The 27183-nt window shown below is 39.2% G+C and overlaps 1 protein-coding gene across 2 annotated transcripts in view; it reads left to right on the plus strand.

Annotated features, from left to right (window-relative positions):
- The window catches only part of SLC35F1 (solute carrier family 35 member F1), a 248891-nt gene that overhangs the window by 193268 nt on the left and 28440 nt on the right, over nt 1-27183 (plus strand). For both annotated transcript variants that reach the window (XM_074896199.1, XM_074896200.1), the window contains 4 exons: nt 1670-1797; nt 15123-15282; nt 20529-20685; nt 25173-25225. In XM_074896199.1, coding sequence (XP_074752300.1) covers nt 1670-1797; nt 15123-15282; nt 20529-20685; nt 25173-25225 — 498 coding nt within the window. The remainder of the gene's footprint in view (nt 1-1669; nt 1798-15122; nt 15283-20528; nt 20686-25172; nt 25226-27183) is intronic.

Here is a 27183-nt window from a genome sequence, read left to right on the forward strand (position 1 = left end):
CTTATTTAGGGTCTTAAATAATTAGCCTACTCACCACCTTGTTTCTGCTAATTCTCTGTTGCTTACTGAGAGAAAGAGAAAGAAAGAGGAGGGAAAGAAGCAAAGGAAGGAAAGCTAAGAAAACTTTTTAGTGTTTATAGTTTTGCACTCAGTGTTGTTTCCACTGTAACAAATAATTAGGTTGTTGTATAATAATATCCCATTGGAAGTGTGTGTGTGTGTGAGCATCTGTTAATGAACGTCAAATGTTTCAGGTGCTTTGTTCAGGTAAATACCCATTTGAGTCACTCAGTGGGGACAAGATTTAACATCTAAGATGTCTGAATCAACTTCTGAAGTAATTATCCATTTATCTGTGATTACATCTTATAAGATTTGACATACTCCTGTGCTATAGAGAGCCTGCCATTTCTGATGGTATGGCAGCCCTTATATTGCTGGGTCTGTTGTAACCAGAGAGCAAACATGCTTGCGGTGAATGAAAATTATAAGGAAGAATTGGGAAGCCTGAGCAAGTTTTGGTGGCGATTGACAATAATGCCTCTTTTCTTCTGTAGTTTCCACCACTCATTTTGATTATCCCAGGCATTTAGAAAGGCTGCAGCAACACAAGTTAATTTCAGAATAATGGGGTGTGGGGGTGTGTGGGGGTGTGAAACTTTCAAGACAGTTCAAATTCCGTTTATGGTACTTTGGCAGTACAGGTCAACCCTACTTAGATCCCTGTTTAGGCTACAGACTCTTGAAGACTTCCAGTCGTACTGTGTTCAGTCACAGTCAGTATGTCCAGCCTCTTTCACAGTGGGGTCCCATCATCTCTGGAGCTTACTGTAGTGCAAATAAGTAACAGGTTTGCCTACCCTCACTAATGAGCTCTTTTCTTTTGAACAGAAAACAATAATAATCCCTAGCCTAGCATGAGGAATGCTTTGACCTTTTGAAAGTTGTGGGTTTGATCTGCAGGCCATATTGTACTCAGTCTTCAAGTGGTGGAAATTAAGTACTGAGTGACTGACAAGGCTCCCATAGAAGGTAACAAACCTACCTACTTCAGAAATCGATCCTGGGAGCAGAGCAACCTGTCACACAAAATCCGTGCAGCCTTTCTCTAAACAAGTCTGATATTTTGAACCTTTAGCATCGTAATAACCATCCTTGGAACAGGATCTGTAATCTGTCCAAAGGTGATGCTGTTACTCTTCTGCTCTAATATTCCATCATATTTGCAAATATTGGTAATCTCCCACTCTGGCAAAACCCTATTGCATCATGTATGATACAATATTTATCAGTATTTAGGGAAAGTATAAATGTATGTAATAAACTGCTCTATTTTTTAGCATTTTATGTGTATATATAAAAGTGAAACTAAGAACACGTTTACAGTCTACCCAAACTTCACTTGTTTTTCCGGGCATTGTTTATATCTTAAGTGAAGTGACAACCTGACCCTCACATATTACTTCGCCAAGCTGGCTGTCTTAATATCTGCAAGACAAATAGAGTGTATTAGTTTTTACCTCCTTGCAGTACCTATTATATATGGTGCTTTTCAACTGCATATTATAAATGCAAGAGATCTTCTAGGTAATTTCTCTTGACAGTCATGTATTTTGTGCATGTAAACCTAACTCTTTTACATAATTTTTCTTGTTGTTTGTTACCACAGGAGAAGAAAATTTGCTGGCAATTTTGAAGAGGAGATGGTGGAAGTATATGATCCTGGGGATAATAGATATAGAAGCCAATTACCTGGTAGTCAAAGCTTATCAATACACCACTCTTACTAGTGTACAGGTAAGAACTCAAAGCATTTTCCCTTTTGACGTAAGGTAATAGGCTTGATGTGGTCAGTGGTGCAACCTCCATTGGCTTCGATGCACTGATAGCTATTTCCTGCCTGTGTCTTCTGTGTACTTTCTAATGCCATCTTGTAAGGCACATTTTTTCATATTGGACTATTTTTTATTACTCAGTATTTTCCAAACTGTACAAAAATATACTGGCTTTCTGTTTATTTTCCTGTGCTAAACCATTCATAATCACATTTTTTAAATAATTATTTAATCTGGTCCTTTAAGGAAGTATTTTCAGATGGGCTGAAATGTTTTTTTCTCACTTGATATTGTACTTGGAAAAAATACATGCACTTCTTTTAGAATTCTGTAATTAGATCTGAGTGCAAAAGTTGTCATTAAGTAAGATGAATGTGGTTATGATGAAGTCGTATCTAATGCAAGCAGTTAGATGTGTTATGTTATATAACAGCTTAACTGCAACTATCAAAAAGTGTGCTCTCCCTTAAAAAATTTATACGTGCATTGAACAAAAGCTAGGGTAGCAATTTCTCCAAAGATCTAACCTGTATATTTTAAATAAAAACACAAAGGAATCAGGCTCCTTCCCATTTCAGTGGAGAAGTGAATAACAGAAACTTTTTAAAGAGATTGGAAATAGTCTGTCTTGGGAAATCATTGCATACTTCATTGCTACTTGTTCTAAAGCAAACCTACTCCCTTGTTATGTTATCTCTAAATAACTGGGCAACACTAGATATTGTTCAGTGTATTTTACACCTTATTTGCCTGGTTTGCATTAGAGCCAGTAAAATAGAGAAGCACCAGTTAATGTTCTGCAAAACCAAAGCGAATTAGGAATATATCTCTTCCATAGTTGAAAAGTGATATTGGAAAATACTGAGCTTGTTTAGCTGAATAAGAAGCAAAACTAGAAGTATGAATTCAAGGAATCTGAATGTGCGGTTTATACTAAATATTCACAGATGCCTCTGCCGTCAGCATCTGGGCTTGACAATTCTTTGAAACATGCCCAGACAATGTAATATTGCTTTTAACACTTTTCTGAATCACATTACTCTGTTTAAAGCATAAATCCATGTAAACCTCATACTGTCTGATTTTATAGCTACTAAAAGATTCAAAGAGAAAAGCAGAAGCTGAATTGCTTATTTTGCATGTTCAAGAGTGTCAGTCTGAGAGTTCTTAATTCCCACACAAGAGTGTGTTGGGTTTGTGTGTGTTGGGTTTTTTTGGGAGCAGGGAAGGGGACTACAGAGGTGGCTCCTGTGAGAAGCTTCTCAAAGCTCCCTCAGGTCCAATTCAGATCCACCTCTGTGTCAAGGTCAAGCCAATTAGTGATGGTGGCTGTGCCTCTGTGATAACATATTTAAGAAGGGGAACCTGAGAGGAGGAGTCGGTGTGAAGGAAATACCTATGCTAACATGAGGTCAGTTGAAGAAAGGAGGAGGAGGAGGAGGAGGCAGGGAGGTGCTCCAGAGCAGAGATCCCCCTGCAGCCCATGGTGAGAGAGCAGGCTGTCCCCCTGCAGCCCACAGAGGTCACTGGTGGAGCAGATGCCCACCTGCAGCCCATGGAGGATCCCACACCGACACAGCTGGCTGCACCCAAAGAAGGCTGGGACTCCGAAGGAAGCCTGCGTTGGAGCAGTTCAGGAAAAGCTGCAGCCCGTGGGAAGGACACATGTTTGAAGGTTGTGGAGGACTGTCTCTTGCGAGAGGGACCCCATGCTGGAGCAGGGGAAGAGTGTGAAGAGTCCTCTCCCTGAGAAGGAAGGAGTGGCAGAAGCAACGGGTGATGAACTGACCACAACCCCCATCCCCTGCACCGTTTGGTGAGAGGAGGTAGAGAAATCAGCAGCAAAGCTCAGCCCAGGAAGAAGGAAGGGGTAGGGGGAAAGTGTTTTTAAGATATAGTCATATTTGTCACTGTCTTACTCTGTTTGATTGGTAAATTAAGTGGTGGTGGTGGTGTTCAAATTAAATTGATGTTCTTTTTCTTCCCCAATTGAGTCTGTCTTTTGCCTGTGATCATAATTGGTGAGTCATCCCTCCCTGTCCTTTTCTTGATTCCCAAGCCTTTTATTTTATTTTCTCCTCCCCACCCCTGAGGGGGAAGGAGTGAGCAAGCTACTTTGTGGTGCTCAGTTGCCCTCTGGGCTTAAACCACTACAAAGAGAAAAGCAAAAGCTGAATTGCTTGTTTTGTGTGTTCATTCATAGCAAGTAGGAATAGCAGACTGAGCAACATGATCCAGGTCATTAAATCCCATCTTCCACAGCCATCAACAAGCACATATCAGAGATTCGTCTGACCAGACCCGTGAAACACCAATTCCAGAAGATGCAAACCATCCTTCTTTTCTGCAATGAACATGGTCTTTAGTGTAAGAGATCAAAAACTATAGTGTGAGGAGGAAGAAGGCACAAGAGTTCATGGGCATTGCCTGTGCCTCAGCAGGGAATTTGTTAGCTGAAATGAACTACGGTCTCTTTTTAGACTGAGAGAGAAAGGAAAGGTGTAACAGGAGAAATGTCATTGGCACAGACAGCATCATGACTATTTTAGACCTTTTCCACATAAAGATTACAATAGAGTTCAGGTCTGTTTCCCATGTAGCTTGAAAGAAGGAAGAGTTAGAAGCTCAAATTCCATTGAGCTTTTTTCCAGCAGTGGAATGAATGCAGTGTCTCTTTTTCTCATAGTTGTTCTAGACTGCTCAGATACACATGGAGTGACGGTGAGTACCTGTTGCATTTTAAATTCACTTCATGCCTTAATTTGAATGAGCTTCTACGTTTGGACAAGCCCAAAGATATGATGAGAATGGGACAAGTATGAGGTAATGCAAGATGTTGAATCAAATTACACATTTTGTGAAATGTAGCCAAACACCCTATTTCAGTTAAAGATGAAACAGAAGAAACTCAGAGGATTATTCAGCCTGAAACAGCATTGGTTGAAGTGCATAATGGTATGAAACGAAGACTGAAGAAGTGGAAATTAAAAGATGAAAAAAAGCAAGTTTTTCCTAGAGTCTGGTTTCTGAAGAAGCAGACAAGACCACTCTCTCAAAAGCATCTTTCAAAAGGACTGATCATGCAAGAACACTACCTGTGAGGCCATAAATGCTCTCTGGCATGTAGCAAAGTGTTTAAATCCTTCCAGAACTGAGACCTGAGAAACCATTGTTACCTACCACAATTCAGTTTGTATTTGACTGAAGGCTGTGGGAGCTATGCTGATGTATACATTGACTGAGAATCAAGTCCCTCATGTCGATTCAGAGGGATTTTATTCTCAACAGACTTTACACCAAGGCTTTTTTGATGGGGAGAATATATGAGTTTTGAAATTGTCACTTCAATCAATGAGAAATCTTACAGTATTTTTATAGTGGTGGTACATGAACCATTTCAGTAGGAAATCAGTTTTACAGCATATACTTTTTGTCCACATGATATCTCTATTCCATCATGCAAAATTAACATGTGAGTGTACTAAGCTTGTGGTGCCTTTAGGCAAGAAAAGTTGATCCCAGCAAAAAGCCAAAGTTTAACTGTAAAAATATACCTTTATTGCAATTGATTTGCAGTTCTGCTTTCACAAAAACCTCCAAGCACTCAACAGCTTTGTTTGCCAAGTATCTTAGGACTGTCAAAGTTTCTGGTTTAAGCTCCATCTTTGTTTTGTAATTGGTATTATCTCATCATGGTTCAAAGAAGGAACTGGAAATGGTGCCCTACTTTTCCCCACTCTTTCACACCCAAGTCTTTCCTATACTTTCCTTTAAATTCTCTTTTGGTTTTGGTCTGGAAAAACAGAATTTGCTAATAAACCTTCCTATATGTCTTTCATCAGATGCCTTCAGAACCACAGCGAATGAGGACACACAGGCATAAATTAGAGATGAATATGTTACCTAACCTTTATGTTTGGACGTGCTTCTGATTATCTAAAATCCTCATGTACTCTGTAATTATTGTCTGAGAATGTGCACTCAGCTCCATCATAAGATGAAAACAAAGTCCTGTGAAGACTAGAAACAGATAATTTTCTTCTTTTTTTCTGAAAAAAACCCAAAAAAACAAACACAACAAACTAAAAGATCTCACTTACAAACTAGATGACATTAAAAAATTAGATTGAAAACCAATCCACTGTTTATGTTTCAGGCATCAAGTTGTAGAACAATTGCTAAGAATAAAATCCAAGGTACCCTTTAGGTACCTGCAGTGCAATCCAGGGGTAACTAGATTTAATAGAACAATCCAAGAAACCCACACCTCATTGTCTACATATCTAAAATGTCATAGACATCTAACATCCCCTGGTCTATGTGTACTAACCTCCTGCTCAGAGCACAGTCTTGGGACACGAAAACGTGTGTTTGAATATCTCAGGTTGCTTCTTCTTTGGTAGCTTTAAGTTCTGGTTCTTTGCATGCCTCAAGTCCTTCTGTATTGATGGAGACAGATGCCTAAATACCTGCCTCCATTTTAAAATTCAAAAGCTAAGTATTCCTACATTAGAGTACCCTGAGGAACCCAATGTGTTTGATATGATCTTATCATGCCTCAAGTGCTTACAGAAAACCTAGAGTGCTTTTCAAATTGCAAGAGTAGAGCCACCTTTTACATAAAGCCATAGCTGTTAAACGGTAGCCCACAGAGAGGGCTTAAATTACCTCCATCTTAGCTGGGGAGATTCAAACTCAAGCTTCCCACAGCCATGAAAATGCTCAGGCTAGCAAGTGAAGACTGTTCTCTTGAGGGTACATTTAAAAATTGAGTATACACTGGGTAAAGGCACAGTAGTTTGTTGATGGATCCATTGAATATCCAAAACCACGTATTTCAAGAAGTGCCAGAAGTGCCAAAGACCAGTCACGGTTAAGGATCTCAGATGCATGTGCCCTGATTCCCAGATGGCCAAAAACTTGCAAAATGATCTTTAGTTTCTCTTTGGTACATTGCACTAGATTTTGCAGCCTTCTTGTGTGTCAGCTGCAGCAGGTGCAGAAAGTGCATTAAATACTCCCCTGTGTACACTAGCACCTGATCCCATGGACTTTTTTAAAAAACTGTCCGCTTAACTTTCAGGAGTGCCTGTGCTAATGCTTTCCATGTTTATCCTAATGTTTTTTAAAGCAACCCTGGTGTAGGCCTGTAGAAGGTTTAATAACTATTCAAGAAGGGTGTTTTAACTACTGTTAGAGACACCTTTTACACAGCAACAATTAGTTCCCCCCAGAGGGAATTAAAAGATTCTGAACTTCTTGCAGTTATTTAGATCTAGATATTTAATTTATTTGGAACTACATTTTGGCTTCAACTTCACTGTACTGCATTTACACATACACATATATCCTAACAAGTCCATAAGGTCTTCTACTAAGCCTGTTATTATACTAACTTTTGTAACCTTTGCTGCCAAGTAAGTGCTTTCTCATCCTACCAGACTGCATTGTGAGGCAGACTGTACTCTCCCTTCTCCCCCATAGTATCCCATTAATTAGCTCTTCTTTCATCAGTACACTGTTTTATCCACCTGCATATTACACTGTTGTGTTGCACTCTCTAGAGGTAATGTTATCCTTTTTCTGTGTTACAATATCACATAGAAATCTGGACTATTTCTGCAAGACCTTGCATAGTGGTACTTTAGAATATGCATATGATGTCACAAGAAATAAGGCACTGTCGAAGAGAGAGCTATGTTTCCAAATAGTAATTTATTCATTGGGCAATCAAGCCTTTGACTGGCATGATGAAAACAAAGGTAGTAAATGCTGGGATTTATAGACACCAGGAGACAGACAGTAAAACTACAATGCTGATGTTCTCGGCTACTCTGAGATCACTGTGAGGCTCAGCAGTACATCATACTTCCAATTACCTCTGGCAGTTTTCATACCTCAACAACTGCCACCAGAAAAGGGAAGGAGTCAGCAGTAGGTGCTTATTACAGGAGTGCTGGATGACAATAGGCTTTACTTCGTTCTTGGTCCCTGTGGACTCAGTGTACACTGAGGCAGAGGGTTTGAGATAATCTGGGAAGTGAGGAGCAGGGGCTGTGCAATATTGAAGTTGTTGATCCCCCTTGTCCAGTGCCCACTAACGTGAAATATCTCAAAACCAGAGATAAATTCCACTCCTTCCCTTCCTTCCCCCATCCTATGCATGTAAGATTGACCATACTTTCCTGTTTTGCTTCAGGGCAATGAGGGAATACTGCAATGTTAATAAGGTTTGCAGATCAGCATTGTGCAAAAGTGTTGCATACCATACATTTCTACTGTGGGGTGTATTTTGCATCTGATTTATTATTGTACTTCCAAGTCACTGTTCTGTCTTTTAACTGTGTTCCATACCTGTGGTCTGCAAACCAGCCCCTACAGCATCCTCTGTCTCTGTACATGGTTTTGGAGTCATCTGAGCTCTCAGTATCCAGAGCTCCTGCCTCTAATCCCGAGCTAAAGTTTTTACTAGCATAAATATGCAAAATTTCATTAAAGGCAGTGGAACTGTGCCCATTACAACAGCAGAGATTTTGGCATTCTGTGCCCATTTTCCATATTCTTGCAGGTGAAATGCAAAAGCAAGGATTTTTCTGCAGGAGTCATCCATGATTTTTTTAGTCCAAGGTCTAATCCCCTGCATTGTTTACAGCAGCTGGTGACATGGAGAAGTTTCTAGTAAGTAACCTTGAGAAAATGGTCTTCAAAGCCAATGTTCAGTTATCTTAGAGAGAAGCAAAACAGATAATAGTTCTTTTCTGCAGAAACACGTGACTGCTGGCAGAGCTGTCTGCTGTCTTAAAATGATCTTTTTCTGACGGTGGTATACAAAATCAGAGGAGGAAGGCAATTAAAGGAACGGACATTTCGGTGATCAGTTTGTTGGTAATCTTATTGATATGTGAACGGATCATGTATGAGCAGAGCTGGAGTGCAAGTATGTAATGAGAGGAGAGGATGAAAAGGTGTGTCCTAAGGGTATTTTTTTTTAAAAAAAAGTTAAGATGTGATTACTGGTGTTGGTAGTAAAGCAGGTCCATCTATAGAGGGTTGAGATCAGAGGAACTGTGGGTTGGATGTGACCACCACCTTTCATTTAACATAACTTCAAGACATCAAGAATTCCTTCCATATACACAGAAAGCTGGAGCTGTGGAAATCATCATCTTGGGTGCTGGTGCATGGAAGTCAGATATAGATGAAGGTCTTTCACTAGTGAAGGTTTTGAGGGAGTTTCTGTGTCCACAGGGAAAAAGAGAAAATCCTGAGAACAAATTAAGGGAACTAATGGGAACAGTTATAGAAGTGTCAGTCATGTGGCCCCAAGAAAAAAAATTAGAGATCTTGTGGGCAAATTAAAGAGACTTCAGACTGGGAGCAGTCTTCTGGCTTTTGTTTCTTTCATGTCACAGAAATTAAACATTTTTACTTTTTTTTTTGAACAAATGACATCACTAACTGATTCTTTCACCAATCTCCCTACTTGGAGTACCCCACATTTTGACTGAATGAAAAAATTAATAGATTTAAAATTAATTTTGTGATTGTATAAAAACCAGGCAAGAAAGTGATTAAGTTGTGGTGAGATAGCAAATAGAAACAAGAAAGGTAAAAACAGTGCTCCTTTTTTATTTGAATTGCTTGAAATAACCCTGTCAGAAATGCTGCCAGCATCCACCACACCTTCCCTGCAGAGTTTCGGTCACAGGGTAGCATAATTGCCATGCCATTCCCCTGGCAGCCAGCAGCCAGCTCTGTGAGGCTTCACATCTTGGCTGCTTTTGTGTGGTTGAATCAAGTGTGTGTGGTTCTGTGAAGGTAGTGTGAAAACAGGCATAGAAAGAGCCCTCGAATGGGCACCAAACCCTTTCTTCCTTTGGAAAAACAAACCAAATGTCAGAAGATGTGTCTCGTACTGGATATAGCACTTGATGTTGTATTAAAGTTACCAGGTCGCATGCTGAAATTCAGTAGCCATCACATGTACTTGAAAATACAATATTGGATGGATATGATACTGATTTTACTGATCCCTCTGCTCTGGAGAGCAGACTGAGTAGAGGGTGCAGCTGATTCTCCGCATGATTTGCCGGAGGGCAGTGCTAATGAGAAACTGCTAATGTGAAAAAAAGGGCTTATAACTGGGGGCGAAAAAAATCCAATGAATGTTTAAAAAGGGAGATTCAGCCCAGCTGTTCCCATAGGGAGTTTGCTGACCATCCTTTTTCTTTTTGATACCGCTGCAGATTAGCAGTTCACCCTCTGTGTTACAGACCTTTCTTCTAAAGCTTGCCAGCACTTCTTTCCAATGACTAACAGTACATTCTTTCTATAGGTGTGCAAACACATGCTGAATTTGTGAGATCAGAGACCAGATATTTACTGTTAGCAAGAGAATATTTGTCTATCATTCACAAGTGTAGTAAAGTCAATATAATTTAACAAAGAAGTAATCAGAGGAAATACATTTCAACATTGTCTATCATCAGTAGATTTAGCTGCAGTGTGGTATCTTTTAGAGTCAAAGAATAATCGTCAATCTTCACAACACAACATTTTTATAATAAAAAGGAGTTTCTGTAGGACAGTATATCAATACATTATATATTTTTGTATCCTGCCTTCTAAAGCAGCCCAATTCAGAGCTGTCACTGATGAAAACCACAGATAAACATGGCAATGTCAAAGAACATGGTCTGCACCACATACTCCTTTCAGTTTTATTATCTTCCCATGGCAAAATAAGAAATATGTTTCCTTACAGTTTAGTGAGATCTGATAACTTCTGTGATTAAACATTGATTAAAATCGGGTTACTCATTAATTTAACATAGTGACAGGGTATGGGTAGTACCTTTTGAATAAGCAATTAAAAAGAAGGAAAATATCGGAGATGATTCTTAGGGAAATACTGGTAAACAACTGACCTTTATGTACTATAAATGAAATTCAAGCTAAGTGTAATTTATCTTTGATATTGTAAAAACTTTATAGTCAGAAAATTAACAATTAGTTTGGTGTTGGTTTTTTTTTGTGGTTTTTTTTTTTTTTTAAATAGCTGAAATAACTAATAACAAACAAAAGAAAGAAAAATAGGAAAAAAATAAACAAGAAAGCCCTACTGCAGACCAGGTAATCCACAGTCTCGCATCTCTTGTTTGTAGAATATATGTGCATTTTTTCTTCTACTAGAGAGGTTTATCTGAGGAAAAAAGAAAGGCAGAATGAATTTAGTCCTGTAGAAATGAAATGTAAAATAATACCTGAAAAATAGTTAAGCAATATACACCAGTTTGTCTTATTGTTTATGTTGTAGTAACCTATTTATTTCTATCTCATTGTTTAACTATATGTATAAGCTAAGCACAACTCAAGAACTGTATAATGCCAATAAACGTTACCTACATTTAATGTTTATATCTGTTGACGCTGCAGTATTCCAAATTGCTATTTGTGGATTGGACCTTGGACTGCCAACCCCAATGGGGTGTTTTCCAGCTGCTGTCAGCGTTGTTTGTTTGTGACGGGTTCTGTTCATGCATCCCTTCATGTTATGCTTAAAAGACAAATCTTCACATACTTGAAAGCATAGGTATGTTTAAATATTTATGGAATGAGAGGAATTTTTAAAATCTTCCTCTAAAAGACTGTTAGTGGGAATTTACATGTTGAAGTACACATGCTGCAGGTACAAAGAAATTTTTAAACAGGCTATTGAAATCACACTAGCACCCTAATATATCTCATATTCACAAGAAAATGTTCATTTTGTGCACTTAGCCTGGAGTAGGTAAAGCAGCCCTCATCAGAGCTTCTGTCCCACAGTGAACAAGCAGTGTCATATCCTGTAAGGTTGGCAAGGTGTTCCAGATATTGCAGGTTATAAATATCCACTGAGTCATTCTGTGTCTCTTGAGAGACAATAGTTAGTGGCTGAAAGGTGACATCTTAAATATTCTTAAATAAATAAATAAATTAAAAGTAAAAATTTTATTCTTAAATGCTGTTTGCATGAGTGACTGCAGCTTCTGATTCTGCAAAATCAAATAGTTGATCCAATGATGGTTGAGGTTCACTTACTCACCTTTGCACAGAAAAGAATTGGAAAGATGCTTGAAGACACTTACTGTCTTAATAAGTGGTTTCTTAAAACACCTCTGTGCCTAACTGTTGCATCAGGCTTTCAGCTCTGGCTTCAGCAGTCATCTCCGAGGTGGTATGTGTATGTATGGAGAAGAGAGTGCTCAAATCCTAGGTGTTCGCCTGAGGAAGGTGATGGCAGACTGTGCAGTACCTCCAGCTGGTCCTATTTTACTCATGTCCAGCTCTTAAGTTACATGTAAGGATGCCTCTTCTCTTCTCCAGTGCAAAGTTAATTGAGTTGGTATAACCTACTGGTTACTGGTGACTTCAGGACAGTGTGGAAGGAAACCATGTGCACTTAGCCAGGTAAAGGTGCCTCTTACTGGTGACAGATTTTGGTTGCTTTCTCCAAGGTGATACACGTGCCTGCCCATGTGAGCTTCTCCTCCACCTTATATTGATGCCAGCAACCAGTTAAGTTAGACTCATAGAACAGCCCAGCTTGGAAGGGACCTCCAAAGGTCATCTGGTCCAACCATTTGTGGGAAAGGGAGCCTAGATGAGATTATTTAGCACGCTGTCCAATCGCATCTTGAAAACCTCCAGTGAGGTTACCACATCCCTGGGGAAGTTGTTCCAGTGATTGACTGTTGCCGGTGTAAAAAATTTCTTTCTTATATCGAGATGAAACTCTCCCAGTGCAACTTGTATCCATTGCCCCTTGTCTTCTCCATGTGGCTCCTGATGAATAAGGTTCCACCTTTGTAGCCACACTTTTTAAGTAGTGGAAAATTGTGATGAGGTCAGAAAACTGTGCGTTATGCTCACCTGTTCAATGCTGCACTGGGAGAGAGTGGGATAGAGCAATTCACACCTTCAGGGGTAGCTGTGAGCAGTGTAAAGAGTAACTGCCTCCCTGCTGTTTGGTACCACCTTCCTTCCATCTTCAGCAGAGATGATGTGTGTGCACTGTATGCCAGCGTGAATGAAGGACACATGTCCAGCATGTAGAGGGATGATGACATGAGCTGTGGATTGAGAGGGGAGGTGTTGAGCTGTGTCCACATCCTATAGGTTACATGAAGACTGAGCTTCCCTCAGATATGCCACCTGTTGCTGGTATGTGTTAGGGCTGCGTTGGTGAAGTGCAGAGATCCACAGCATCAGTGGACATTATCCATCCAGCAGTGACCATCTATGCTGGCTAGAGGTGGGCCCCGTCCCCCTCCTTCCAGTGACAGAAGGCCATGTGCCACCTCACCCCACCATGTGCCAGGATTTAATGCATATGCCTGGTAGTCCTGCCACCACCCCTCCCTGCCCCAGGAGCTGACTGCTCCCAGCAGTGCAACTTCTGAAGTTGTTCTTTTTTATGTGTTGTCTTGTATATGCATGTTTTTGCAAAGACTACTTTCTGAGAGTTAGCTGTGTTATATACTGTACACCTTACAGGCTTTTCAGAGGCAGAGCAGATGCCCTATGCAGACAAAGGAGCTTGTTGCAGTTCTTTCACACCTTGTCCCTTTTTGTGTTTGGTCTATGAAGGATGGTGTTTTGATGACTGCTGAAGGAAGTTTTTACTGTAAAGAGGCCTGACTGTGCCTTTTAGATGATTAGCTCTCATTTTAAATGCAGAACCTGCTTTTAGCACGGACCTTTCCCATTTGTAATTTCCCTCATCTGTTCTGCAGTTCTTTGAACTGCATGAGCCTCCCATGAGCAGTGTCATCCTGCTGCTGAACTGGTTCTCTTCTGAAGGCTTTTGCCACTCACTGCCTGGAGAATCTTTGAAATCATGTGTTTCCACTGCACACTCATTTTTCAAACAAAATTTCAGGGAAATGATCCTTAGTCCAAAAATTGGCTTTTATATGTTTGCTGATCCCCCAAATTTAATATTTATTACATCGGTATCTTACGTGTAAAGAATAATTTTCTAAGCACTGAAATTCTTCAGATCATCCAAAAGACTTTTTCTCTTCAGCTAACAAATGGACAGGCAAAAAAGTTAAAAGGGATGTGTCCATTATTCGATAATACATAGTGTGCTTCGTGGTAAGTCACACTGAGAGAACAAGTAGCAGGTAATAGGCCTAAAAGGAAGAAAAGCCAAACTGCATCATCTAAAATCAAGGTAATAGCATCTGGGGTAGTTTTCCAGAACCGTCTCCTCCTTTGGTTGTTCCAGACATTTTCATTAGGAAGAAGATGCAGCCATATAGCTCTAGTTCCTGCTACATCAATTGGCACTGAAGAGTAGCGTACCCTGCACAGTTTGTTAAATCCCATTGTTAGTCCACAGAATTGTGACGCTAAATTATCTGTATCTTTTTAGGAAGTGGGATTAAAGTCAAGTTTCTTTGGGTGTTTCTTACCCAGGATTTTTGATTCCTGGTGACATATTAGTAGTTTCTAAAATGTATTTTCATTTGAAAATCTCAAGGTCCTCTCAAATATTTGGTGCATTTCTTTTTTTATCATGGGTTCTCTGGCTTTATTGATGAGGGTCTCTAAAAAAAAAATTAAAGATTGTATTTCGTAACACTTCTTTGAGAAAGCTCTTACCCAGGGTCTATTGGCAAGAAGATTGAGTTTCTTGCACTGCAGGCAAGGTGGGTTTGTTTTGTGGGGGTTTTTTCCCTTCAGAGGCATATGGGATTGTATTTTCAAGGAGTTAACAGTCCCCACAGGGGGCAGATTTTTCATAAGTATTCTGCATGCAGAAACCCCTTAATTTATATGGCCAGCTTTAATAAATCTGGTCAACTTGTGCATTATGAACATTCCTGCTAATTGGATCTGAAATGATTGAATTAAAGCATATGTCTAGACTGCAGGAAAACTGCTCTCAGTCTTTGTCTGTTAATCACCAGAGGTGAGGACCAGATGGAGTGGTGTGGCTCTCTTCTGGCCCAGGTTTTCTTCCCATGGATTTGAAATATGCCTCTGAATCCAAGAGCAAGACAGTGCTTTTGGGTGTTCCCATAGAGCAACAGCTCTCCTGAATTCATGGAATAGTCATGAACAGAATAGTCTTATCCTCTGTCTGATGGATGACATAACCACTTGAATACACTTTCTGTCTGATACAAAGTGCTATTACTAAATAAATAACACTGCTCCCCTCTGCTGGAATCTATCCTAGTATTTTAGGGCAAAATGTTAGCAGGTTGATTTGTTGATTTTTCCTCTTTTTCTTGACAGCTCCTAGATTGTTTTGTCATCCCAGTGGTGATACTGCTCTCCTGGTTCTTCTTACTGGTACGATACAAAGCAGTACACTTCATTGGGATTGTGGTCTGCATTCTGGGCATGGGCTGCATGGCAGGAGCAGATGTCCTTGTTGGGAGACAGCAAGGAGCAGGTGAGTAAGAATGGATGGGTTGTATGACCAAGTTCTGTTCAGAGAAGCCATTGACCAGAACATGTTAGCTTGGGACAAAAAAAAAAGGGGAGAATTGGCAAGAAACCCTGTGCCTTCATGGATCTAAAACATTGCACCATTCAAAGTCGCTTCTTTGTCAGAAGGGACAGAGTAAGTCAGCTCTGACTTAGGGGTGACAAGCTAAATACTTGTAGTTTCATTCTGTCTTGGCTTAGTTGTTTGACTGCAAACCTCAGTTGCTTCCTTTCCAAATTGGCTACATCTTTAAGTCATATGCACCTCTCATATACACCGTGTTCTCTTACTTCTCCTTGACTTTGCTCCTTTTTGGAACAGAGGTGGCGTTGCTGGCTAGATGCTTAAAAACATCGAACCTACATACTAACTGTACCAACTGGGTTTTGCACACAGTCTTAAAGGTTTGAGATTTGCCTGCGTCACTGTTGAAAAGAACCTCCTTGTGTGTAAAATGTTCTTTTTTATGTGTGGCATCATATGAATAATGTGTCTGTAGCTATTAATGCAGATTAGTCAGAGTTAGATTTAATTGATCAACTTCCTCTGTCACATTGATTTCTCTAGTGCCATCCCAAATGATGTGGGAAGGCTGGAAATTCTTTTCAAAGATTGTCAATTAGGCACAGTTTTCATTCTTAATTAAAAGCACTGAATTGTGAGCTGAGCATAATATACTGGGATTTAAAATTCTTGACTCAGCTTTCTGAATACAAATGCAAGTGCTGTAAGAACTGCATTTGCCAGGATGCTACTAAATAAAACAAGGGAGTTTGTGACAGTACTAACCATACCTCCCTGCCCCCTTTCATCCGTCCTTTATCCTAACAGGAGACTTTTAGTTCATTGATTTCCTCCAGAAATAGCCCTGCCCCAGCTAAAAAGGAAAAAATTACTCTGTACTATCAAATCAGCCAGCCAAAGCTACATTGGGAATGACTGATTTCAGAGGGATTGGGGTTTCAGCCCTGGGTTCCAGAGGAAATATCCTGTGTCCCAGTAATCTGAAGAGTAACGTGCTAAGGCATGTGAGTTGTGGATATCAGCAGTAGCATGTGGGGCAATGGACCTCAGTAAACAAGGAACAGGTTGAAGAACGTTGACACTTTGCTATCTAACTGCAATAAGTATTATTTGTCATATTCATTACTAAAGCACAGGTATAACTGTTAGGTAAATTTGTCCAGAAAAAATCTGTTAACGTGCATTATTGCCTCTTAACTCAGACTATACATGAAAAACTGTGTCCATGCTTGTTGCTGTGCAGAGAGACTGCAGCTTTTTTTTTTTTTTTAAGTGACAAAATGATGTTATTAATGATGTTGTCTTTAACAGAGTAAAATAGGAGAGCTGGTGTAATTTATCTGAAGGGGTAAAACTATACATTAAAAATCTACAAATAAAAAGAAGTACTGTCAGCAAAAGAAAAAAAATCTTGAAACTCCTCATTAAGGGGTTCTACACCATTTGTAGGATATTTCCTAGGACTCATTAACAAAAAGGAATACATCAAAAGCAGTGATTCAGTAAACTTTGTTTGATTCCTCAGTAAACTCTGTTTATCCTATATTTTAGGGAACAAAATCTGTTGACACCTCTTGACTGTATTATTCACTGTATTAGAAGTGCCCTAAGGCCCTGCTAGGCACCTACTGCATGTACCAATCTGGCCTGCCAACTCTTACAGTAAGGGAACATGAATTGGAAATGCATCACTGAGAGATTAACAGGCATTTTTCAAACTATCTGCAGGAATTAGGTATAATGTGCAGACAAGCTCTCAACTTTCAACAAATGTATGGTAGTTTACCTCTTGTTATTGTATTCTGACTCATGTTTTTCACATTACTCAATGGGAAAAGCAATTACTATGAAGTACTTTGTGCTCTATCACCTTACATGCCAACTGTACCTTAAAATAACACTTCCCTGAACTAACACCCCTGAGGTAGCTTGGTACTCGAGCTCCTATAATACACAGGGGTCTAAGACACAGAGGTCTAAGTGTTTCATCCAGATTTTCCAAAGCACTTCACAGCTTTAGCTTACCACAGTCTCTGAAAACCGGTCACTTCAGTCCTGGTAGTAAGTGTATGAGAGTATGTTTAATCTAAGATGGGACACATTGAGACTGATTTTTAGATACTATGATCATCAGTAATTACAACCAAAAGCAAAGAGAAACACCTCTTAATGCTGGGAGTTAAGGTTAAAAAGCAGCAAAGTGGCCTAGTGAGAGTGTGAAAAGCAATCATGTCAGAACATAGTTCATATTTAAATGATTTCTGTTACCCTATAGTGTTATAACTAGTCCCCAAACATTAGCTGGTCTCTGGACTGTATGACTTTTGCTTCCAGAGAACATTAAATATGGTAACTGTGATTAATGTAAAGCATGTTTTGCCAAGCTATGCCTTGTGTTTCTTCAGAAGAATGACCCACGCCATTAAACTGGTCAAGTACAACTGTATTAGCCTGAAAGTCTTTAGAATACCTCTAGTCAGTTGATATATATTTCCTCAGTAATTAAACCAGTAGATGCATGTGAATTTTACATCCATGAAAATATGTCCATAAGGATATGTCAGTCTTGGGGGAAAGTTCCTAAGTCAGCCTCTTGAGGAAGCAAAGAAAAGGTATTTGACAACCAGGATGCTAGGAATTTTTAGGAAATAAACCAATAATATAGTATAAAACATTTTAATGCCAGTATATAAAGTTTTGATGCACTAACTTCTTGAGTACCATGTAGCATCTCAAAAAGAAATGACCAGAAAATAAGCCTATAGAAGCAATGGAGAAAGGGGAGAAAAGTGTTCAAGGGCATAAAGTGGCTTCAGGATGAAGAGACTGTAGGGAGACTGGGATTTTTAATCTCTCAAAAAAGACAAGAAAGAGACAGAACATGATAAAGGTATTCAGTGGTATGGAGAGGGTCAATATAGAGTGACTTAAATATTTCTTAGAAAATTATGGGATGCCCAATATAATTTTGAGGTATCGGGCTTAAAAGCTAAAAACATTAAGTACTTTTAAATAGTAGCCTGAAAATACACAAACTTTACACAAATTAATGACAAATCCTTCAAGATCTATTAAGTTTGATGGTCTAAGGCAACTTCTATCTCAGAAAATCCCTAATCTACTGAGAAGTGGCTGATAAAAACCTCTGTGCTTCCCTATTTCTTCATGCTTTCCTCAGTCACCCTGTGATGCCCAGTCTCAGAGGAGAGTCCTGGGTTGGACAGACCCATGCTCTGACCAGATCTTGGCTTCCTCTTCTGGGAAAGCCTCTAAGGGTGAGGCTCACTCTCTCTGAACATGAGCCATTGTCCCCACTTTGGGGACAGCCATTGTGGTATGGTGCTTGGGGCCATCCCATCTTTATGAAAACACTTAGCTACTGAACTGTCTTTGTCTCACAGATGCAGAAGGATGATATTTTTGTCTCAGCAGTTCAGCACAGCCGAGCTCTAAGGTCAAAAGTTTTTTCAGCAGTACTTCTCCAAAGTGTCAGTGAGTAGCTGTAATAAATACCAAATGAGTGAGCTCAGTGAGGGATGATTGGAGCCACTGTAGAACATTAAATGCATCAGGGGTATGAAGAGGTTTTGTAAAGTGCTGATGCTTATTTTAAATTAAGGGCATCTTCTGTGGCTGATTGCAAAAGGAAGCTAAAAGGAAAATAAGTACCAAATCCTAAAAAGATAAATGGTCAAATATAAACATGCTGTCAGTCAAGGCACATGCAAAACAGAAATTCAGTGAGAGACTGGATGAGTATGTGAAAGAGAAATCTAGTAATGTTTTCTAAATACACAGAAGCCACTTCTCCTCTGAGCTGAAAATGTTGCAAACTAAGGGAGTATTACTGCGAGTATTTTAAACATTTACCTGGTTCCTATTTGTCCCTAAACAACTTATACTTTTCTGGTGCTTAGATAGCCAGCATTGGAGACAGGACACTGGATAAATGAACCCTTGGTCTGTCCTCTTATGAAAAGTTTTTATTTTCATAAATTTAATCTCATTTGGAAATTTCAGCACTGTAGTTTGGAATGAAAACTCAAGGCTTAAAAGAACTCCATAAAGAAGAATGTTGAAAAGATAATTTTGAACCAATCAGAATGCTTGGCTTCCATTTTTATTTATGGCAGTGTGTATTTTACAAATCAATAACAATAAAACCTAAAAAGGCAGGAACTCAAAAAATAGATCAAGAGATATTTTAAAAGAAAACAATATTTCTTTCAAAAAAACTCTAAACAGTCTAGTACTTCAGCATTTCTACTAAACCTTTTCAAAGGAAATTCCATTATATCCAGACTTTCAGAATATAGTTCTGCAGCAATGTCTGACAGCTTTGTGAAGCTGCAGCTCTTGTAGAAATCATTTAACAAGCCATATGTGCAGAGGGAATCGCATGCATCAGTTTGCAAAGCCAGAGCTTCAGTTTTCAAGCTGGAACCTGATCTTGATCAAACCTCCCTTCAGGCCTCCCCATCCCCCCAGTAATAAAAGCCTCCAAGACTTAAAAAGATTTCAAACAGTCTTTGATGATACAATGCTTTAGTAATTATATATACCTGGAGGTACTAAAAATATATCTTGGTGTTCACTGCATGCATTAGGTGCTGCTGTGTTAATTGAACCTCTTTTAAAAATCTGTCATTATCATCACCCTGTCTACACCCCATCCTTTCTCCTCTCTTTCTTGTCAGACAGCTTCATGTGAGAATGAGGTCAATATTGGGGTTGTAATGATTTCTTCACTCTTTTCACAGGTACATGAAATTTTCCAGTTGGTTTCACATCTAAATACTGGACATGTTTATATCTTGTTAGATTTCAAGATGATACGCAAACTGCTCTATATATCTGTGTCACATTCTATCTGAAAAAAAAAATAAAATTAGAAGGATTAGTTACTGAAGAGTGCTACTTGGTTTCTCTGTTTTTTTTAGATTTTTGAGATTCATTCAGATTCTCTTATCCACAGCAAGAATAATGCTCTCCCTTTGCCTCTGCTGGATTTTGCTGAGTTATTGAATGCAAAATGTTAAAATCACAGAACATTTGTGTTCAGCTTATTAACCCAGATATGGGCTGTTTGGTAACTGAGGATTGAAATCCGTATGGAAAAACTTGCAATGGTTCTAGACAAAATACGGTTGTTTTGACACATTCTGATTTTTTCCATTTATTTTTAGGTGAAAATAAACTGATAGGGGATCTCTTAGTACTGGGCGGAGCAACGCTATATGGCATCTCAAACGTTTGTGAGGAGTATATTGTCCGAAATCTGAGTCGAGTGGAATTCCTGGGCATGATCGGACTCTTTGGCTCCTTCTTCAGTGGAATTCAGCTGTAAGTGAACAGGTTTGAACCCCAAGGTCATTCAAATAAGACCAGCTGTTGCCTCTCTTCGAAGGTAGCCATTTCCTATGGAGAGTAGGTGTCCTCTAATTCTGGAATTTGCATTGGTTTTCGTATTTTAGATTGTCGGGGTTGAATAATAACACAAATTTGTACCTAAGTATTCTAATTCAAGGACTGGTGTCCCTGAGTAGTCGGGGGGGGGGGGGGGGGGGAGGGGGGCAGGAGTAGAAGACGAGTGGATGCTTCACATGTTGTTCTGATATATGAATAACAAAATCTACAATCTCTCGGTTCTGTTTCATACTTTTAAAAAGTCACTTAGGTATCTAAACAGGTAGAAAACACATCCAGTCAGAAGTTACTTTACTGATTGGCTCATTCTGTGTAACTATATTATGGTGGCAGAAATAATGAAAAAGCCTTTAAGAAACTGGCCTTTTCACTCAAAATATTTAGTACTCAGGTGATTGTTGCATGGATTTTGGGAACTATTTAGTCTTTTCTATATCCACATATACCTAATGAGCATCTCACCTGCAAGCCTGAGAGTTGGAAAAGAGCTTCCAGTTTTGTAATACTGTAACTGATGAAAGTGTAATAAAAGTCACCATGCAAGATTGCCACATTTTATGCAGATCCGTCACTGGGCTTGTTACACAGAATAACTTTTGATTATTAGTCAAAACCAAGTTGCTTCCCTGCACATATGAGCTACTCGGCTTCTGAGGACAGAGACTGATCAAAACACTGACCCATCATTTCCCACTTAATCGGTTCTATTTCTTTAACCAGAATGCTTATTATATTTATGTGGGATCTGAACATGTGACTTAAAATTATTTACATTAACTGGCTGACACACAAGCAGATCCTTTTTTAAAAATACAGAATTCAAGAGTACATGAATGAGCCCAGTATCTTTGGCTAAAGCGTTTTTGTTACCTACAGTGTTCAGGGTAGGTAGGTACTAAGTGACTCTCAGAGCATCAAAACAATGCCTTTATCTTACTCTGTGTGTGTAAACTGACATGTATATGTCTCATATTCCTGAATTTAATTATAGTGCCATTACCCCCTCTTGACCAAAGAAGTTAGTCACAGTTCAGGGTCTGTGGGTTGTTTTGCTGGGGAGAAGAAGCTGGTGCTGGAACAAGGCTTCTTTGTAAGCACAGGACACAACTGGAAGGAAACCAGTAAGAAACCATTTCTTTGCTGAAATCCCTAAGATTTTTCTAGCCAACCTTTGGCCCAAAAGTTCTTGCCAGCAGGTTTTTCTCCACTGGCCACCAAACTTTTTGTTGCTGGTGCTTTTGTGGCCCTTTGTGGAGCCCTGACCACACTTAGCTCCTATATATACTCTTTTAACAAGGTGGCAAAAGCTTGCATATCATGAGAGGCCAGTAATGATCCTGCCACTTAGTTCCATGAAGCAATTCAGCATTTTCTTACCTTTACCTGTAATGAAGAGCAGACATCATATAGTTATGTGTTCACAGAGGTTTAATCTAGCTAAATATACCAAGTGTTTCAAAGAGAAGCCAGGTGCTCACGTTACTTTTTTCTTCAAAACACTACTGGCCACTTCGGTGCAATATAGGACCTTTAGGTCCTATAAACTGAAGCAATCTGAGGAAAGAATGTCTCAAAAAATAGGGCCATTTCCCAGCATGGTAGACACAGCACTGGTCAAAGTTTGGTTGTCATCCACAAAGCGATTGAGGATGGGGAACATGTGCGCCAATACCACTGGATGTGTAACATTCACAGGACTGACAGGGAGCAGTACAGTTCTGAAGAAGGGAAAATACTGAAAAGTGTGTAGGACTATGCTTAATGTAGGAAAGGCAAAGCAGTACCCACAAGTGAATGTCCCCTCTGTTGACATGCACTGATCTCAAAATAAAAAGCTGTGGTGTTTGCCTTTTATTCCATGTGTATTTACAAATATCTTCTTAAGTGTGGGTGACTCATGTTAGTTCATGCTTCAGCTCTAGTACAGGACTGTGTCTCCCAGAGGACTTTCACAAAGTAGGCTGTAGTTTTCTAGAACAGTTTTTAGCAAAAGTGCTTAATATTAGACTCTAATGTAAAATAAACCCAGATAATGCCTCTTGGACAGCAAATGAAGAGCTAAGGTGTGAGAAAAACAGTGAAGTAAAGGAAAGAGTTGAGTAACTACTTGGACACGGCAGAAAGAGAAGTTTAGTGGGTTGAATGTGATTAAGGCAGGGAAGAACTGTATATCAAAACAAGAGAATAAATTTGTTAACAAGAATTGGGGATATAGCAACTACCCAGTAAATGGAGATAATGCTGTCTGATGGAATCACATAATCACAGAATAACCTACTTTGTAATGGATCACTGAAGGTCATCTGATTCAAGCTGCTACTCAAACCAACTCAAAGGTAACTTCAAAGGTACATCAGGTTGCTCAGGAACTTGTACAGCTAACTTCTGAATATCTTCAAGAACTGAAAGACCAGCCCTGCTGAGCAACCTGTTCCAGTGTTTGACCAATATTTTTTTTTCATATATCTAATCAGAGTTTCCCACATTGCAGCTTGTGTCCATTGTCATTCATCGTTTTGTTGTCCATCTCCAAGAAAAGTCTGACTCTTATCTTTTTGTAACTACCCATTAGGTAGTTAAGGCAGCTAATTTATTGTCCTGTCCTCCTTCCCTTCAGCTTAGCCTTCTCTTCTTCACACTAAACAAACCCTGCTGTTTCAGCATCTCCTCTTACATCATGTGCTCCAGTCGTCTGACCATTGTGATGGAGCTGCACTGTATTCCCTCCAATTTGTCAATGTCCGTCTTATTCTAGGCAGCCCAAAATTGGAAACACAGTATTCCAGCTGCTGTCTCATAAATCATGTCCTTCAACTTGCTGGTCAGACTCTTACTAATACAGCCCAGGGTGCTGTTGGCCTTCTCTGCTCTAAGGACACTTTGCTGACTCTTGTTCAGGTTTCTTTCTAAAAAGCAGCTTTCTATCCAGTCAGCTCCCAGCCTGTACTGTTGTGTAAGACTATTCCACTCCAGGTGCATGAGTTCATATTTGCTTCCGGTCTTCCCAAAGATTAGTATAAGGTTGGCCAGGCTATAGTTTTGCTCTTTTTGAAACTGGATGTTGCACTTGTCTCTTTTCAGTCATCAGAGACCTTCTCCAATCACCACAACCTTTTGAAAGATCATTGTGGTTCCAATTCTTCAGTGAATCTGGCATCACTAAATGGCAACTTCTGGCAGTTACCCGTCTTTGTTTCACAGGTCATAATGAATCACAGGCCATAGCATGTTGTTCTATACTTCTTTTGTATCATAAGCAATAGTATGAAAGTAATGCTTCTACATTTAAGTTATATCAAAATTTGTTTACTAGAACAAGAGATATTGCAGGTGTTTTTTATTATATTATTCAGGAACTGCTGATAAGAGGGACATATGCCTTATGCATGCAAAGACACTTATAATTTAGTTATTTTGCAGACAAAATAATCTTATTATTCTGTACACAGTATTAGATTTGCCACACATCAGCAGCAAGCAAATTAGAATTTCCAGGATGCAACTCTCTAGACCAGATTAATCTGAAAGGCACTGAGTTCCTGCAGTTTTACTATTAGATTTCATCTTCCACATGCCACCTTTTGTACTAGGTACTTTGTTTTTTCCATCTGTGTAATTCCATGTTTTATACTTGTTTACAGTAGTGTCCAGACTAGCATGCAGAGTTCTGCACAGCAGGAGTTATTTGGAAATCACTGATCAGAGAAAGTGGTTAGCTGAGTGAAGACCTACCTTGTGTCTTGGTAGATTTCTTTATACTTAGTGTCCGAGGGTCTATTTGCCTGGATTGGGAAGAGCTGACTTGCTGACACCTTAGAATTTTCTAGATCTGGGATTTTGATGTTAATGTGCAATGCAAGACTTACAAGATGTTAAAAGTGGACTTTTGTGGCTTGACCCATCCTTTGCTTTGTTTCCTGACTTTCATTTCTGTGACTATTTGATCTCTCTCAGTGTGTAACAAATCACAGTATTCTCTCCAAAGCCAGTCTGTGATACCTATTTATTTGACACTGCAGAGCCACTCTGAAGGGTGAATAACTCAGACAGATGCATTACTAATCATTAAAGTTCAAAAGCTTTCAGAATATTAAGTCAGACGAGTACAAGAGGATTGAAGAAATAAGGGGATGGTCACTTTGGGCAGGTATATAGAAAGCTGGAAATAAACAAGTAGAAATTGTATGCTATCCCATCTGATTACTGCCCCGAAGGTCATTCAAATACACAGGCACAGGGATAATGCCAGAGTGGATTAGCAAAGTCTGATTGCACTTGGTTCCTAGAGAGCTCTTTTGTTATAAGGTTATTTATGTTGTTTTGTCCAGCATTTGAATTGAATGAGTGGAAGTAATTTAACTTCTGTTCTCTTCCATCACATTTTGCCTTTTCTTCTCTTATAGTGCAATCATGGAACACAAAGAGCTGTTGAAAGTTCCCTGGGATTGGCAAATAGGTAAGAAAACACTTTACCTTATTGAAGATAGTTGCTGAAGAGGCGTGGAGACAACCCATGTTTGGGGAGGCAGGCACAAAGTTTCACGGGAGCCAATGTTTGTGACTTTTCCGCCAGTTACTGCCAAAGGTTGCACTAAATCCCTCATAACCTTTCTTAAATGATCTGTCCTCCCGTTGCTGTATTATGCCTCCCTTGCACCATTAGGTTAGGCATATGAATACCATAAGATAATTATTCAGACAGCCTTGAAGTAAAAAAATAATGGGGATCCAGTTTTAAGATTCAGTGGAACACTGGGACAAATAAATGAGGTAGTCATTAAGAGCCAAACCTTTTCAATGAATGTCAAAGAAAGAAAATGGAACCTAACAAAACCCAAAAAAGTACTTGCAGGGCATATTATAGCCTCATAAACTCATTTCCAAGGGGAGCATTTCTGTATGCAAATGGTTAATTGCTTTCCAAGTAGTCTTGGCGGAATATAGCAGATGTATCTTTTAGACAAGTTTAGGTAGCATTGGGCACAATGAAGCTCTTAATGGTGTTCTGCTATGCAGTGGATAGCATTTTTTCCCATTTCAGTTCGGAAGCTGAGTTTATTATCTAATACTGCTTTCTCATTAGTCCAACAAATTATTTGCTTTAAAAGCAAATCAACATTTAGGAGAGTCCTTATAATCACTTTTTTACTATTTATGACAATAGAAGAAATAAAAGACTACTAATAGTATAGAGCTGATCACTTAGTCGGGGATTCAAGCTTTGGCAGTCCTTTGAAATTAGATTGTTACCTAGTTTCAGAATGAACATCAAAGTGACAGCTCAGAAGTGTGCAGAGGCAGCTGATTATGTGAGGAATCCCTGAGGACAGGGGATACAAGTTATGGAATACACTACTGTTCGCTTTAAACTTAGTTCACAATTTCTTGTCATCATAAACCTTAATAAAAGCAGTGCATCTTTCACAAAACACTGCACCTAGAAGTCTTGGAGATTTGATGGCTGAGCTGTAAAACTAAATGACAAATCAATTTAAAGTATCCATGGAGAAACACACTCAACTGCATGCTATAAGTGTATTTGCCTTCCTCAATCTGAGATAATTAGCATACTTGCATCAATGTTTGTTTATATTTCATGATAAGGAGCTCAGGGACATAATTAATCTGGTACTGATGGAGCTAGCAATGGTCATAGTGAATTACTCTACTATCCGTGTAAATGTCATCTATACTTCCATGGGATTTCTGTTATAACTCAATATCAATGAAATGCACTATTAAAATAAAGTCTTACTTGGTCTGTGATGCCACTAAAATGTCATTTAAAGTTAGTCACTAATTCTGAAGAGTCCCTACGCTTCATAAGGAGATCATCTTTGCAAGAGCATCATAGGTATGTACTCATTTTGTTAGAGCAGTAATTGGAAATGTACTGTAGTTGAACACGGTTTAAATGGTGACAATTATGTGTAGTTCTGTGTTCTTTGCTGCCTTCCACTGCACTCGATGTGCTTTCCAGTGCATTGGCAGCAATACAAGGTTGTCAAGTAGTGATTGACAAATCTATGTCAGGGTGGTCACAACCTTGTCCTCAGTAGTTATCCACTGAGACAGACTCAAACCTGCAGTCCAGCAGAGTTAAATCATCAGCCTTCTGAATGGTAGTGATAAAGTCACAGCAGGCAACCTAAGTGACTCAAGGTGTCCTGTTGCTGTCTGCCATAATTGTGCTATTAAGAATGGATGAGCTACCTTTCAACTGATGTAAAATGCAAATTATTTTTGAATATAAAGATATAAAGCCAATCTGTTATGTCTATCATGTTTAAAACAGGCTGTGGCCCTCCTGGTTTTAATTTTGGAAATTCCCCTGATACATAGCATCATCTTCACACCTAGTATAAATCAGTGTAGCTCTGTTTGAATCCTTGAAGGTTTAAGTATTAATACTTG

The sequence above is a fragment of the Athene noctua genome, chromosome 1 (assembly GCF_965140245.1).
Source record: "Athene noctua chromosome 1, bAthNoc1.hap1.1, whole genome shotgun sequence".
In the NCBI taxonomy this organism is placed as follows: Eukaryota; Metazoa; Chordata; class Aves; order Strigiformes; family Strigidae; genus Athene; species Athene noctua.